The sequence below is a fragment of the Cherax quadricarinatus genome, chromosome 15 (genome assembly GCF_038502225.1).
Source record: "Cherax quadricarinatus isolate ZL_2023a chromosome 15, ASM3850222v1, whole genome shotgun sequence".
Lineage (NCBI taxonomy): Eukaryota > Metazoa > Arthropoda > Malacostraca > Decapoda > Parastacidae > Cherax > Cherax quadricarinatus.
Window position 1 is genome coordinate 23573525 of NC_091306.1, and position 17293 is coordinate 23590817.

The 17293-nt window shown below is 43.1% G+C and overlaps 1 protein-coding gene across 1 annotated transcript in view; it reads left to right on the forward strand.

Annotated features, from left to right (window-relative positions):
• Window positions 1-1186: 1186 nt before the first annotated feature.
• The window catches only part of LOC128692007 (NF-X1-type zinc finger protein NFXL1), a 204499-nt gene continuing 188392 nt past the window's right edge, over window positions 1187-17293 (forward strand). The window contains exons 1-3 of the mRNA XM_070085222.1: window positions 1187-2455; window positions 2714-2818; window positions 3089-3191. Of these exons, the coding sequence (XP_069941323.1) occupies window positions 3091-3191 (101 nt within the window). The 5' untranslated portion in view covers window positions 1187-2455; window positions 2714-2818; window positions 3089-3090. The remainder of the gene's footprint in view (window positions 2456-2713; window positions 2819-3088; window positions 3192-17293) is intronic.

Below are 17293 nucleotides of genomic sequence, written 5' to 3' on the forward strand. Positions count from 1 at the left end.
CTTTAAATAACCAAACCACTCTCCCTTTTGTTTTAATTTCCTAGACTCATCATTATATTTGTCACCTTGCTCTTTTCTATATGAGATAAAGACATGTTAGAAGCAGATGGGGGCAGTTTTTTAATTATTTGTGCTTTAATTTATAAAATTTATGAAAGAGGGAAAGGTATCTAGGGATTGACAGAGAACAAACCTTGTACAGATGCATCATATAAACATCCCAAATTTTATCGATAAATTAAAGACACTAATGACAAACAACAAATCTAACAAACAACCAAATGAGCAAGTACCACCTTCTCTTAACTGGAGAGTTCAAGCTTGTAACTGACTTCATCAACATTATGAACAACACACTTCTCATATCAATTATAACTAAACCAACCAGGCTGACTGAGACAATTGCAATAATAATTTACCATATATGGACCAATATACTAGATCCCCTTAAACCAGGGATAATCACAGACAGAACTACTAACCACTACTCCACCTTCCTCTTAACAAACATCATTACACCACCATTGGAATACAACAAAGTTTCTTTTAGACTCCATGAAGAAACTTTATAACACAGCTAGGGACTAAGATCCATTGATAAGAAACATCAATATGAAAAGCAATATAGACAGGGCTTCATGCACAAAGATATTAAACACTGTTCTTCAGTTTACACCAAACTAATAAGAAAGACCAAACAATTTATTGTATTATTCCAGCAAATTCAACGAAACAAAAGGAGATATAAAAAAGACCTGGAAAACATTCTCAGATTCTGTTCAATCACAAACTAAAAAAAAATAGGGATATTGTCCTAAACCAAATGAAATACAACTATAGACTATTGATACAGTTAAAAAGATAAATGACTTCTTCTCAATCACAGGATCAAATCTCGCCAGTAAAATCCCTACCAACGTCCGAGCAAGTGATTAAATAATCTAACAAAAAGCCGCAGTAAGAATTATCACGTAATCCAATACAAGGCAACACTCTCCGTCCCCTCACACTTCAAAGACCTAAACTTACTGTACAGAACATCCACACCTCCTACTGTGCAACCTACATTTACAGAACCATAAACTCCAATATAGAAAAATGTGTGGTCAGTTAGTGACGAACATGGTTTCACAGTCCACTGTAAGTGTCAAGCTGGAGGCCTCAGTAGCTTATCATCACCCGTCATGGTGATGTATCCAGCTCCGCCGCCTCCACCTCCTTCTTTGGGACCCAGATTAACATACAGCTTGTCCGATCTTATGTAGCAAGTGTTTTTAATTATCTCCTAAACAAATATTTGGAAAAATTATATTACATAAAACAGTCAAGGGGACAAAAAGGTTTGTATGTTTGTGTCTATCAATTAACACAATGAAACTAAGAAACAAATACAGTGTACTACACTGTGGTGCCTGATATAGTGTTCAATGTTTGGAAGAAGTGTTTTATATTTTGCAGATGTTCTACATCTTTCTACTTCAATAATGAAAATAATGAGGTCCCGTGCTAGTGGAATCAACTTCAAGTGTTATGGACTGCTGGAGAAGATAAGTTAATACTGTATTATTAATTTTTAAATTGTTGTCATAAAGCTTAAAGAAAGCAAGTGGGTGGCTGTTGTATGGTTGAAAAGCTCAGTTGTGGTACTCTTCCACATCTTAATTTATTTCCAAAATATTTTGCAGGTTACTACGCTCCTAACATGTCGCCAGTCGAGTTCACGCCTGAAAACCCCTACTGCCGCTTTAAAGTTGTATGCTATGCCAGGATCCCGAACTACCATCATGAGCATGGCATTGTGCAGGTCACCATTGAAAAGGCCTTAGCAGAACTAAAGTTAGTTTTTAACACCGTATTGGCGACAAGATATTTTTGTATAAGACAACACCGGGTAGTTAACTTTTTATTTCTCACTGTTTTTATCTTCCAGATCTCATAAGTAGCAGATTATTTATGACTCCGATATTCGGTGGCGCTGAAGTTGTCATTAACGAAATCTACGCTGATAAAGTTTCAAATAAAACAAATATTCGATTTTTTTTTCTTATTCGCCGGTATTCTCCCCGCCCGGGTCTTTTCCAAGTAGTGGTGACCCGGCCTTGGCTCCCTATCTGGGGAGTATCTCGAGTCTCCCATGGGAGGAGGTACAAGTACCCCATCATCTTTGGGACCAACTGTCCCCAGGCCTAGCCATTCTTTTTTTCAACAATCTCACTTCAATAATAATTAAATTTTAGAAAGTTTGAGTTAAATTGATTATGTATATGTTAAGGTTTTATGACTGCTCATTTATGACCTCATAACAAGGATTCATATTTTTTTTGTATTTTAGAAAATTTTAATAACAGAATATTGTTAATTAATGATGCAGTGTTTTGCAGGAGAGAAACAATGAACATTTGCCACTGATGTTTTTCGTCACATGATGGTAGCAACTTATACTAATACATTGAAGGTAGGCCTTTGGTAATTTGAGGTTAAGAATTTTTATTTATACATTCTCCTTTGTACATTTTCCTAAGCATTTATTTCCATTAATTATATAATACGATATTTTATCCCCCTTCCCTTTATATAAAAGAAGCTCTGTGCTAATTTTTGTGTACCTTCCTCCTCTTTTATACATTTATGTTTGTCAGAAACATATATTTTTAAAGTATAATGAATTTCTTGTACTTTATCCAATTAGATATCATATACTAATCTATTTCAGAACGTATGTATTCGTCAAGTCATTCCATTGATGTTGACAGAAACAGATAAAGGAATACGTAATACGACTGGAGGATCTATACACACAACTGATGCAATCCACACAGTACTGTAAACCAGTTTTAACATCTTCATTAAAAAAAATTCTCACACATCACGGTACTATATGTAATTTCTAATGTGTAATGTGAATAATAGATGGGGAAGAAGCCTGACTGAAAGGTCATATAAGTTTAACTCATATGAATGGGTTATTTGTAAATAGAATACTTTTTTCAGGTTAAAATATTTTAGTAATATATATATATATATATATATATATATATATATATATATATATATATATATATATATATAGATATACATATAATTTCAGGGATGTTTGAACGAACTGATAGCTCAGATGTCAGTAGTCTGGATGTGGATTACGATATGGACTTACAAGAGACAAGGAGGAAGAGGTTTATCAACATGCTGTGGTTAGCATTCTTAAGGAAGACATGTGGCTGGTTGATACCATGATGGAAGAAATTCAACGCAAGTCTTGAAAAATATTCTCTCCATAATAAAGCTTATTTCTTTATTTTCATATAGGCTAATTTTTATATTTGTAGTAAGCTTGATTAACAGACAGTAATTAATTGTCAACAAAAATATCAATTTAACAAAAATATTAGTATTGTATCTTTATACATGCTTCTAAACTATTGTATCTGGGCGCCTCTGCAAAAACAGTGATTATGTATGAGTGAGGTGAAAGTGTTGAATGATGAAAGTATTTTCGTTTTGGGGATATTCTTTCTTTTTGGGTCACCCTGCCTCGGTGGGGGACGTCCGACTTGTTGAAAAAAAAAATGAGTGTAAAGCAGTAATGTCCTTTTTATCCAGAAATCAGTTATTATACAGATTTGCAGTATTAGGAATGTGCCAAGGTACCAGTATAACCACATAGCCTGAGCTTGCTACCGTCTGCAGCTCATAAGACTGCCATCCCCACGAGCCCCTTTGAGGCGGGGTAGATGGCAGACCAGAGGCCTAGCTTCTCCCTACGAGCCCCGTGAGGGCGGGGAATGTGGCTAGGCCTGGGGACACTTGGTCCCAAAGATGAGGAGGTACTTGTACCTCCTCCCATGGGAGACTTAAGTCTCGAGACACTCCCCAGATAGGGAGCCAAGGCCGGGTCACCACTACTTGGAAAAGACCCGGGCCGGGAGAATACCGGCGAATAAAAAAAAAAAAAAAAAAAAAAAACATATGGATCGATACCATGCCTAACCCTTCTAGGGTAGGGTAGGTGCCTGAGCCCGAGCCTTTAGCTCATAAGACTGTCATTCCCATTTGCCCCCTTGTGGCGGGGATGGCAGACCAGAGAGGCCTAGCTTGTGGCTAGGCCTGGGGACAGTTGGTCCCAAAGATGAGGAGGTATTTGTGCCTCCTCCCATGGGAGACTTATGTCTCAGACACTCCCTAAAGAGGGAGCCAAGGCCGGGCCGGGAACCTACCGGCGAATCTTTAATAATAATAATAATAAACCACATATGTAAAAGATGAGTGGGTACTTGTACCTCCTCCCATGGGAGACTTAGGTCTCGAGACACTCCCCAGATAGGGAGCCAAGGCCGGGTCACCACTACTTGGAAAAGACCCGGGCCGGGAGAGTACCGACGAATCAGAAAAAAAAAACACATATGTCCTGTTTCCTGATGAACCTTACCTAACCACATAATAAGACCTGCGTCAGGAAGCACTTGTCCTGTTTCCTGACAAACCTTACCTAACCTAACCACATAATTATTCCTGTGAACACTTAAAAGAAATAAAAAACTCTAAAGAAACATTTATAATATTCATTTTAAAGGTGGTGAATGTCAGTGCCTAGTAAAAAATCTAACGGTACATCCACAACACTTTTATACCTAGTAGAAAGATACTATCTTTTTTGCATTGAAAGCTCTGAATGTACATTATATTGATATCTCAGTAACACATAAAAAAAAACTATAAGGCTTTTCCTCTGCCAGCCAGTTCCCCGCAGTTCTTGAAGCCAAGAGTCATTGACTTCTTTCGTACAAATTGCTTGAAACTGAATGGAGATTGCTACACTTTTGACATCATCATCGTACTCAAGAGCATCATCCTTACTACCTATATTTATAAAATTTATCAGCATCTGTTCAAGATGCTCAGTTTTTTTCTGCAAGTTTGTTATAATTTGAGGAAGGTCAGGCGAATCCAATGCCTCTCCAGAGAAAGGTGCTTCTGAGTTATTTTTTTAACACCTATCACCTTAACAGGTACCATGGTTAAATTAGTGTTCTCTGATGGTGCCTGTGGCATGACTGACTCAGTCATTCATTTTAGGTAAGTCCTGTGCACCTAACTCATCTCCAGCTTCAAGTGGGGTCACGTGTGGTGTCCGTCTGACTGTTGTAGATGTGTGTACTGGGAAGAGTGACATGCTCATCCCCATATTCAGGTGTAGGCGTAGGTATGGGTAGTGGCAAATAAGTAGTTCCACATGTGCTAGCAGGAACACTTCGATGGGTAGGAAACGTAGGCCAGGCGCCCAGATGATATTTCGAGAGAAGGGCACAGGGCCTACCAAACTGACAATAATTTTAGATCTTCTTTTAAGTCTGATACAGATACAGGATGTTTCAGAGATGGGAAATAGGAACAAGAGGGCACAGCTGGGAATTGAAAACTCAGAGACAGAGATGTTAGGTAATATTTTTTTTTTATCCTTAGAGTTGTCAGGATGTGAAACACTGGAGAGTGAAGGTTCCTTATGTTTGTTTGTATGTATGTATGTGTGTGTGTGTGTGTGTGTGTGTGTGTGTGTGTGTGTGTGTGTGTGTGTGTGTGTGTGTGTGTGTGTGTGTGTGTGTGTGTGTGTGTGTGTGTGTGTGTGTGTGTATGGTGTGTGTGTGTGGTGTGTGTGTGTGGTGTGTGTGTGATTGTGTGTGTGTGTGGTGTGTGTGTGTGTGGTGTGTGTATGGTGTGTGTGTGGTGTTTTTGTGTGGTGTGTGTGTGTGTGTGTGGTGTTTGTGTGTGGTTGTGTGTGTGTGGTGTGTGTGTGTGTGTGTGTGGTGTGTGTGGTGTGTATGGTGTGTGTGTGTGTGGTGTGTGTGTGGTGTGTGTATGTGGTGTGTGTGTGGTGTGTGTGTGTGGTGTGCGTGTGTGTGGTGTGTGTGTGTGGTGTGTGTGTGTGGTGTGCGTGTGTGTGGTGTGTGTGTGTGTGTGTGTGTGTGTGTGTGTGGTGTGTGTGTGTGGTGTGTGTGTGTGTGGTTGTGTGTGGTGTGTGTGTGTGTGGTGTGTGTGTGTGTGGTGTGTGTGGGGTGTGTGTGTGTGTGTGTGTGTGTGTGTGTCGTGTGTGTGTGTGGTTTGTATTGTGTGTGTGTGGTACTCACCTATTTGTACTCACTCACCTATTTGTGGTTGCAGGGGTCGAGTCCTAGCTCCTGGCCCCGCCTCTTCACCGGTTGCTACTAGGCCCTCTCTCTCCCCGCTCCATGAGCTTTATCAAACCTCGTCTTAAAACTGTGTATGGTTCCTGCCTCCACTACGTCATTTTCTAGGCTATTCCACTGCCTTACAACTCTATGACTGAAGAAATACTTCCTACTATCTCTCTGACTCATTTGTGTCTTCAACTTCCAATTGTGGCCTCTTGTTTCTGTGTCCCCTCCCTGGAACATCCTGTCTTTGTCCACCTTGTCTATTCCACGCAGTATTTTATATGTCGTTATCATGTCTCCCCTGACCCTCCTGTCCTCCAGTGTGGTCAGGCCGATTTCCCTTAATCTTTCCTCATAGGACATTCCCCTTAGCTCTGGAACTAACCTTGTCGCAAACCTTTGTACTTTCTCTAGTTTCTTGACGTGCTTTATCAAGTGCGGGTTCCAAACAGGTGCTGCATACTCCAGTATGGGCCTGACATACACGGTGTGTGTGTTTGTGTGTGTGGTGTGTTTGTGTGGTGTGTGCGTGTGTGGTGTGTGTGTGTGTGTGGTGTGTGTGTGTGTGTGTGTGTGTGTGTGTGTGTGTGTGTGTGTGTGTGTGTGTGTGTGTGTGTATGTGTGGTGTGTGTGTGTGGTGTGTGTGTGTGGCGTGTGTGTGTGGTGTGTGTGTGTGTATGTGGTGTGTGTGGCTTGTGTGGTGTGTGTGTGTGGTGTGTGTGTGTACTCACCTAATTGTACTCACCTAATTGTGGTTGCAGGGGTCGAGACTCAGCTCCTGGCCCCGCCTCTTTACTGATCGCTACTAGGTCCTCTCCCTCTCTGCTTCCTGAGCTTTGTCATACCTCTTCTTAAAACTATGTATGGTTCCTGCCTCCACTACTTCACTTGCTAGGCTATTCCACTTCCTGACGACTCTATGACTGAAGAAATACTTCCTAACGTCCCTGTGACTCGTCTGAGTCTTCAACTTCCAATTGTGACCCCTTGTTTCTATGTCCCCTCCCTGGAACATCCTGTCTTTGTCCACCTTGTCTATTCCCCGCAGTATCTTGTATGTCGTTATCATGTCTCCCCTGACCCTTCTGTCCTCCAGTGCCGTCAGTCCGATTTCCCTCAACCTTTCCTCGTACGACATTCCCCTGAGCTCTGGAACTAGCCTTGTTGCAAACCTTTGTACTTTCTCTAACTTCTTGACGTGCTTGACCAGGTGTGGGTTCCAGACTGATGCTGCATACTCCAGTATGGGCCTAACATACACAGTGTACAGTGTCTTGAACGATTCCTTATTAAGGTATCGGAACGCTATTCTCAGGTTTGTGAGGCGCCCATGTGCTGCAGCAGTTATTTGGTCGACGTGTGCCTCCGGTGACGTGCTCGGTGTTATGGTCACCCCAAGATTTTTCTCCCTGAGTGAGGTCTGTAGTTTTTGTCCACCTAGCCTATACTCTGTCTGCGGTCTTCTTTGCCCCTCCCCAATCTTCATGACTTTGCATTTGGCAGGGTTGAATTCGAGAAGCCAGTTTCTGGACTACGTGTCCAGCCTGTCCAGGTCGTTCGCATATATAAAAAATAGCACTGGTCCTAGAACTGACCCCTGTGGGACCCTGCTCGTCACAGGCGCCCACTGTGATACCTCTTCACGTACCATGACTCGTTGTTGCCTCCCTGTCAGGTATTCCCTGATCCATTGCAGTGCCCTCCCAGTTATATGCGCCTGATCCTCGAGCTTCTGCACTACTCTCTTGTGAGGAACTGTGTCAAAGGCCTTCCTGCAGTCTAGGAAAATGCAATCAACCCACCCCTCTCTCTCGTGTCTTACTTCTGTTACCTTGTCATAAAACTCCAGAAGGTTTGTGACACAGGATTTGCCTTCCATGAAGCCATGCTGGTTTTCATTTATAATCTTGTTCCGTTCCAGGTGTTCCACCACTCTCCTCCTGATAATCTTCTCCATGACCTTGCATACTATACATGTCAGAGACACAGGTCTGTAGTTCAGTGCCTCGTTTCTGTTTCCTTTCTTAAATATGGGGACTACATTTGCTGTCTTCCATTTCTCAGGTAGTTGCCCAGTTTCAAGGGATGTGTTGAAGATTGTGGTTAAGGGCACACACAGCATCTCTGCTCCTTCTCTAAGGACCCACAGGGAGATGTTGTCTAGTCTCATCGCCTTTGAGGTATCAAGATCACTTAGCAGCTTCTGCACCTCCTCCTCGGTTGTTCGTATGTCATCCAATACTTGTTGGTATATTCCTTCTTAATGTTCCCTTCTGTGCTGTCTTCCCAGAGCCCTTCCTGTCTCTACTGTAAAAACTTCCTTAAATCTCCTGTTTAGCTCCTCACATACCTCCTGATCATTTATTGTGAATTCTCCACCTTCTGTCCTCAGTCTGATCACCTGGTCTTTGACTGTTGTCTTCCTCCTGATGTGGCTACACAACAGTTTCGGGTCAGTCTTGACTTTCGATGCTATGTTATTTTCGTACTGTCGCTGGGCCTCCCTCCTTACCTGTGCATACTCGTTCCTGGCTCTGCGACTAATCTCCCTATTTTCATGTGTTTTCTGCCTTCTGTACTTTTTCCGTTCTCTATTGCACTTTGTTTTTGCCTCCTTACACCGTCGGGTAAACCAGGGGCTCGTTCTGGTCTTCCCATTGTTTCTGTTGCCCTTGGGAATAAACCTTTCCACTGCCTCGTTGCATTTTGTTGTTACATATTCCATCATTTCATTTACTGGCTTTCCTGCCAGTTCTCTGTCCCACGGAACCTCCTGCAGGAAGCTCCTCAAACCTATGTAGTCCCCTCTTTTATAGTCTGGCTTTTCCCACTCAACTCCTGTTACTCTCCCCACTTGCAACTCTATGTATTCAAAGCACAGAACCACGTGGTGTGTGTGTGTGTGTGTGTGTGTGTGTGTGTGTGTGTGTGTGTGTGTGTGTGTGTGTGTGTGTGTGTGTGTGTGTGTGTGTGTGTGTGTGTGTGTGTGTGTGTGTGTGTGTGTGTGTGTGTGTGTGTGGTGTGTGTGTGTGTGTGTGTGGTGTGTGTGTACTCACCTACCTAACTGTACTCACGTAATTGTGGCTGCAGGGGTAGAGGCTCAGCTCCTGGCCCCGCCTCTTCACTGACCACTACTGGGTCCTCCCAGTAGATCTTTTTCCTTGAGTGAGGTTTGTAGTCTCTTGGCCCCTTAGAGTGTACTCCGTCTGCAGTCTTCTTTACCCTTCCCCGATCTTCACGACTTTGCACTTGGTGGAGTTGAAATCCAGGAGCCAATTGCTGGACCAGACCTGCAGCCTGTCCAGATCCCTTTGTAGTTCTGCCTGGTCCTCGTCCGATTGAATTCTTCTCATCAACTTCACATCATCTGTAAACAGGGACACTTCGGAGTCTGCTCCTTCCGTCATGTCGTTCACAAATACCAGAAACAGCACTGGTCCTAGGACTGACCCCTGTTTTAACCCCACTCGTCACAGGCGCCCACTCTGACACCTTGCCACGTACCATTACTCGCTGCTGTCTTCCTGACAAGTATTCCCTGATCCATTGTAGTGCCTTCCCTGTTACCCCTGCTTGGTCCTCCAGTTTTTGCACTAATCTCTTGTGTGGAACTATGTCAAACGCCTTCTTACAGTCCAAGAAAATGCAATCTACCCACCCCTCTCTCTCTTGTCTTACTGCTGTCACCCTGCCATAGAACTCTAGTAGGTTTGTGACACAGGATTTCCCTTCCCTGAAACAGTGTTGGCTGTTGTTGATAAGCTCATTCCTTTCTAGATGTCCCACCACTCTTCTCCTGATAATCTTCTCCATGACTTTGCATACTAAACATGTCAGTGACACTGGTCTGTAGTTTAGTGCTTCATGTGTGTTTCCTTTTTTAAAAATTGGGACTACATTTGCTGTCTTCCATACCTCAGGTAATCTCCCTGTTACAATAGATGTCTTGAATATTGTTGTTACAGGTACACATAGCACCTCTGCTCCCTCTCTCAGGACCCATGGAGAGATGTTATCAGGCCCCATCGCCTTTGAGGTATCTAGCTCACTCACCAGCCTCTTCACTTCTTCCTCGGTTGTATGCATTGTGTCCAACACTTGGTGGTGTACCCCCACCTCTCTGTCTTTCTGGAGTCCCTTCTGTCTCCTCTGTGAACACTTCTTTGAATCTCATGTTGAGTTCCTTACATACTTAGCGGTCGTTTCTTGTTGTTTTTCCTCCTTCCTTCCTTAGCCTGATTACCTGGTCCTTGACTGTTGTTTTCCTCCTGATGTGGCTGTATTACAGCTTCAGGTCAGAGTTGGCTTTCGTTGCTAGGTCGTTTTCATATTGCCGTTGGGCCTCCCTTCTTACCTATGCATATTCATTTCTGGCTCTACGACTGCTCTCCTTATTCTCCTGGGTCCTTTGCTTTCTATACTTCTCCATTCCCTAGCACACTTGGTTTTTGCCTCCCTGCACCTTTGGGTGAACAATGAGCTCATCCTCTTTTTTTTCATTATTCCTGTTACCCTTGGGTACAAACTTCTCTTCAGCTTCCTTGCATATTGTTGTTGCATATTCCATCATCTCGTTTACAGACTTCCCTGCCAGTTCTCTGTCCCACTGAACCCCATTCAGGAAGTTATTCATTCCTGTGTAGTTCCCTTTCTTGTAGTTTGGCTTCATTCACCCGGTCCTTCCTGTTTCCCCCTCCACTTGTAGCTCTACTGTGTATTCGAAGCTTAAAACCACATGATCGCTGGCCCCAAGGGGTCTTTCGTATGTGATGTCCTCAATATCTGTGCTACTCAAGGTGAATACTAAGTCCAGTTTCGTTGGTTCATCCTCTCCTCTCTCTCTCTCTCTCTCTCTCTCTCTGGTAGTGTCCTTTACATGTTGGTACATGAATTTTTCCAGTACTACCTCCATCATCTTAGCCCTCCACGTTTCTTGGCACCCATGCAGCTCCAAGTTCTCCCAATTGATTTCCTTGTGGTTGAAGTCACCCATGAACAGTAGTTTTTCCCTGCTTTCGTGAGTCCTTCTGGCCACTGCAGCCAGTGTGTCAACCATCGCTCTATTACTCTCATTGTACTTTTGCCTTGGCTTCCTGCTGTTCTGTGGTGGGTTATACATCACTGCAATTACCACCTCGGGACCTCCAGACTGAAGTGTTCCTACTATGTAGCCTCTTGCTTCTCCACTGTCTTCTCTCTAGCTCATCAAAATTCCATCGGTTTTTGATCAGCAGTGCCACTCCTCCCCCCCTGTTCCCTCTGTCTTTCCTCAGGATCTGATATCCCTTTGGAAAGATGGCATCTGTTATCATACCTGTGAGCTTGATTTCTATAAGAGCTATGATGTCCGGTGATGCCTCTTTGACTCTTTTCAAATTCAAATTCAAAGTTTATTCTCTATAAGGATTACAATGCTGAGTTTACAGAATTTGGTTATTGTGTGGTTTACATGTAGTGAAATAATATTTACAGAGTGTACCACTAGAACACCTAGCATGGCTAGGCATTTCGGGCAGACTTAAATTAAATCTTAAGTTTAAAATATTACAAAATTATGACGTAAGTTGGTATTATGGCTAAGTGACTAAATACTAGTTTGTGAGTTTAGCAATGTGAATGCTTTTGTTTATGCACTATACATAGTTTCAGTATTGGAGTATCACAGGCCAACTTATGACTAGTTAAGATTCATTGTTTTGAGATTGAGATTGATATTTCTGTTTATGGTCAAATGGGTGAGTGAGTGTAAGTGTTAACCACCAGGTGGTATTCGTGTAATTAGTTGACAGGGTGTATCAGGGAGATAAGTTTTTTTTTGTGCCACTCCTCCCACTTATTTGTTATTCCATCAGCGTTTGTGTTTTGGGGGGTCTGTGAGGGTGGGGACCTGGTGGGATTCTATAGCTGAGTGTTGGTTGGGAGCTGTGAGTGTGGATTGTAGCTTGTGTTGGGATAGTGTGATTGGTTGTGGGGTTCTGGGGATGGTTCTGTGTGTGCTTGCTCTTGTTGATCTGCATTGCAATTTGTTTCCTTACATGCTTGGCTAGGTGAGGGTTCCAAACTGGCGCTGCATATTCCAATATGGGCCTAACGTACACGGTGTACAGTGTCCTGAACGAATCCTTATTTAGATGTCGGAATGCTGTTCTTAGGTTTGCCAGGCGCCCATGTGTTGCAGCAGTTATTTGGTTGATGTGCACCTCAGGAGATGTGCCTGGTGTTATACTCACACCAAGATCCTTTTCCTTGAGTGAGGTTTGTAGGCTCTGGCCCCCTAGACTGTACTCTGTCTGTGGTCTTCTTTGCCCTTCCCCAATCTTCATGGCTTTGCACTTGGTGGGGTTGAACTCCAGGAGCCAGTTGCTGGACCAGGCCTGCAGTCTGTCCAGATCCCTCTGTAGTTCTGCTTGGTCCTCGTCCGACTGAATTCTTCTCAACATCTTCACATCTGCAAACAGGGACACTTCGGAGCCTATTCCTGTGTGTGTGTGTGTGTGTGTGTGTGTGTGTGTGTGTGTGTGTGTGTGTGTGTGTGTGTGTGTGTGTGTGTGTGTGTGTGTGTGTGTGTGTGTGTGTGTGTGTGTGTGTGTTCGATTAACAACTCTGTTTCCACCTCTTCTCTAATTGCTGCTAGGTCCACTCACTCTCTTCTGCTCCGAAGAAATGCTTCATAACATCCCTATGACTCTTGAGTTTTTAACTTTCAGTTGTATCCCATCCCATCCCATCCCCGAAACATTTTGGTACTATCCACATTGTAAATTTATCTTATGTACCCGTATCACTCTTGTCTTCCAGTGTCGTCAGGTTTATTTCCTTTAGCCTCTCCTCATATGAAAAAAACCTTAGCTATTGGGCTAGTCTTGTTGCAAACTTTTACATTTTCTCCAGTTTCTTGTCCCCTTTAGAATGTGCTTGGCAGTATACAGGGTGCAAGCAGGGATGAAAAATGTTCAACATCCACCTCTCATTGAAGTGTGAATTGCTCATTACTCTAAAATTTGTTCATGATTGCAGCCATGTATAAACGTAAGTAACCATTCTTACAGTATTCATTACCTTTGTAACTTGTGAGTTCATTACCTTTGTAACTTGTGAGTTCATTACCTTGTACCTAGTTCAGCCATCAAAACTTTGGAGCCCGGTCCCTGGACCCATTGTGTACCTCTGTAATCTGTAAATACCTTTGTAACTTGTCATGATTGTGACCAGACCTACCTGGAGTTCATTACCTTTGTAAATTGTGAGTTCATTACCTTTGTAAATTGTGAATTCATTACCTCTGTAACTTGCTCAGCTATCAAAACTTTGAGGCCCAGTCCCTGGACCAATTATGTACCTCTGTAATCTTTTGACTACCGCCCACAGGATGGGTATGGGGTGCATAATAAACATATTAAACTAACTCATTGAACCAAACAAAAATTTAGTATCGCAATTACACATAAAACTGGGGCTCTGGTTCAAGGTTGAATGGTATACTGCATTTTCTTAATTGTAGAAAGGATTTCAGTTCACAGACTCTGAAGAAGTAATTCAATGTGAATATGAATAATAATATCTTTATTTACTACAAGTACATGTACAAGGTATACAGTCCCAGCTGACATCAGTGACATACTACTAAGTAGAAAGCCGCTTGTTATGCTGAGCATTTCGGGCAAATTAGGTCAGTTTTGTGATGGGTGAGCATAGACAACCGGTTTAAGGAAACACGTCCGATATTTCTACCCCTTCGCCGGGAATCGAACCTGGGCCCTCGCCGTGTGAAGCGAGAGCTTTTGCCACCGGGCCACGGGGTGCCGTATCTTATTACTTCCAGCTAGGCGAGAATTTTTTTCTTGAGCAGTTGCTTTAACAAGTGATTTAAAGAATTGCTAGTAATGAGCTTCTTGGGAGAAGCCTGCAGGTATGTGATATTAAATGAACACATCTTCCATGGAGGAGTGAAATACTCTTGTTGTCTACTGTGATACCTGGAGTTTACCTGGAGAGAGTTCCGGGGGTCAACGCCCCCGCGGCCCGGTCTGTGACCAGGCCTCCTGGTGGATCAGAGCCTGATCAACCAGGCTGTTACTGCTGGCTGCACGCAAACCAACGTACGAGCCACAGCCCGGCTGGTCAGGAACCGACTTTAGGTGCTTGTCCAGTGCCAGCTTGAAGACAGCCAGGGGTCTGTTGGTAATCCCCCTTATGTATGCTGGGAGGCAGTTGAACAGTCTCAGGCCCCTGACACTTATTGTATGGTATCTTAACGTGCTAGTGACACCCCTGCTTTTCATTGGGAGGATGTTGCATCGTCTGCCAAGTCTTTTGCTTTCGTAGTGAGTGATTTTCGTGTGCAAGTTCGGTACTAGTCCCTCTAGGATTTTCTAGGTGTATATAATCATGTATCTTTCCCGCCTGCATTCCAGGGAATACAGGTTCAGGAACCTCAAGCGCTCCCAGTAATTTAGGTGTTTTATCTCCGTTATGCGCGCCGTGAAGGTTCTCTGTACATTTTCTAGGTCAGCAATTTCACCTGCCTTGAAAGGTGCTGTTAGTGTGCAGCAATATTCCAGCCTAGATAAAACAAGTGACCTGAAGAGTGTCATCATGGGCTTGGCATCCCTAGTTTTGAAGGTTCTCATTATCCATCCTGTCATTTTTCTAGCAGATGCGATTGATACAATGTTATGGTCCTTGAAGGTGAGATCCTCCGACATGATCACTCCCAGGTCTTTGACGTTGGTGTTTCGCTCTATTTTGTGGCCAGAATTTGTTTTGTACTCTGATGAAGATTTAATTTCCTCGTGTTTACCATATCTGAGTAATTGAAATTTCTCATCGTTGAACTTCATATTGTTTTCTGCAGCCCACTGAAAGATTCGGTTGATGTCCGCCTGGAGCCTTGCAGTGTCTGCAATGGAAGACACTGTCATGCAGATTCGGGTGTCATCTGCAAAGGAAGACACGGTGCTGTGGCTGACATCCTTGTCTATGTCGGATATGAGGATGAGGAACAAGATGGGAGCGAGTACTGTGCCTTGTGGAACAGAGCTTTTCACCATAGCTGCCTCGGACTTTACTCTGTTGACGACTACTCTCTGTGTTCTGTTAGTGAGGAAATTATAGATCCATCGACCGACTTTTCCTGTTATTACGCCATGGCGCTATTACGCCATGGTCACACTTGTCAAAGGCTTTTGCAAAGTCTATATATATTACATCTGCATTCTTTTTTATCTTCTAGTGCATTTAGGACCTTGTCGTAGTGATCCAATAGTTGAGACAGACAGGAGCGACCTGTTCTAAACCCATGTTGCCCTGGGTTGTGTAACTGATGGGTTTCTAGATGGGTGGTGATCTTGCTTCTTAGGACCCTTTCAAAGATTTTTATGATATGGGATGTTAGTGCTATCGGTCTGTAGTTCTTTGCTGTTGCTTTACTGCCCCCTTTGTGGAGTGGGGCTATGTCTGTTGTTTTTAGTAACTGTGGGACGACCCCCGTGTCCATGCTCCCTCTCCATAGTTTAGTTTAATATGTTTATTATGCACCCCATACCCATCCAGTGGGCGGTAGTCAAAAGATTACAGAGGTACATAATGGGTCCAGGGACTGGGCCTCAAAGTTTTGATAGCTGAGCAAGTTACAGAGGTAATGAATTCACAACTTACAAAGGTAATGAACTCACAATTTACAAAGGTAATGAACTCCAGGTAGGTCTAATCACAATCATGACAAGTTACAAAGGTATTTACAGATTACAGAGGTACACAATGGGTCCAGGGACCGGGGTCCAAAGTTTTGATGGCTGAACTAGGTACAAGATGGAAAAGGCTCGTGATAGGGGCTTCTTGCAGTTCTTGATGAACACGGAGTTCCATGAGTCTGGCCCTGGGGCAGAGTGCATGGACATGTCATTTATCGCCTGTTCGAAGTCATTTGGCGTCAGGATAACATCGGATAGGCTTGTGTTAACCAAATTTTGTGGCTCTCTCATAAAAAATTAATTTTGATCTTCGACTCTCAGTCTGGTTAGCGGCTTGCTAAAAACTGAGTCATATTGGGACTTTGCTCTAATATTTTCAATGATTTGTTAATGGCTAATGGGATCACTCCCATTACTATCCCAGATAATGTTAAGGTTATTATGGCCGAACCTCCTCAAGATAGGAAGTATGTGCCCTACTCTACCTCTACAAATACGCCTAATTCATTCCTTGTTCAGGGCTTACCCGCCTCGCATACCCAGGTTGTGAACTCCCCTCAGTCCGATGAGTCAGTACCTGACCTTAACCATGCCCCAGAGATTGGTGCTTATTCTTCCACTATTGCAGTTGATCATGTTGAACAAGAACAGGAACTTTCCCAGGGTAATTCACCTGGCCTACCAAATTTTCCCTTGGAGCCTCCACTGTTTCCCATTAACACTCATGTGCCTCTGCTTCCTGAAACTGGGAATATCACACCTCAGTTTTCTGATGATGACTAATGCTTCTGTTAATATTACCAATTCTAGTGAGGATGGTGACACTTTTATTACACAAGCAACTACTCGGAATTTCCCTCCTTCCCTTGACGAGTCCAGCAGGGATAGTGTGTATACCAAACATGAATTTATTTGCAGACGTTCAGACCGCAGTACACGTGCGAAGTGCAAGAAATAGTGGGGATTGCAATTTTCCAATTTAATGTTCAACATTTCTTTAATAACCGTTACCTCCTTGAAACTGAACTACATAATTACAACCCTGATGTTATCCTCTTGAATGAGACAGCTGTGGGAGTTGATCAACATATTAAATTACGTGGTTACTCTACTTTGGAGAAATTGAGAGGACCCTATAGTGGAGTGGCCATCTTAGTTAAATTAGGCTATGCATTTAGAAATATTCACGTTGATGAAGACAACATTCTTGCAATAGAACTGACGACGTCTCATGGCCAACTAATGATAGGAACTGGATATTTTCCCCCGAGTCAATTTCCCTACATAGGATATTAAGCAGAAATATTCCTACAATTCTGGCGAGAGATTTTAATGCTCATCACCCTGCCCTCTTTAACTGTGGAGTTGGTAATCCACTGGGCGACTTGAAAGGAAAACAACTATTTAATATCATGACAGCTAGAAACTTGT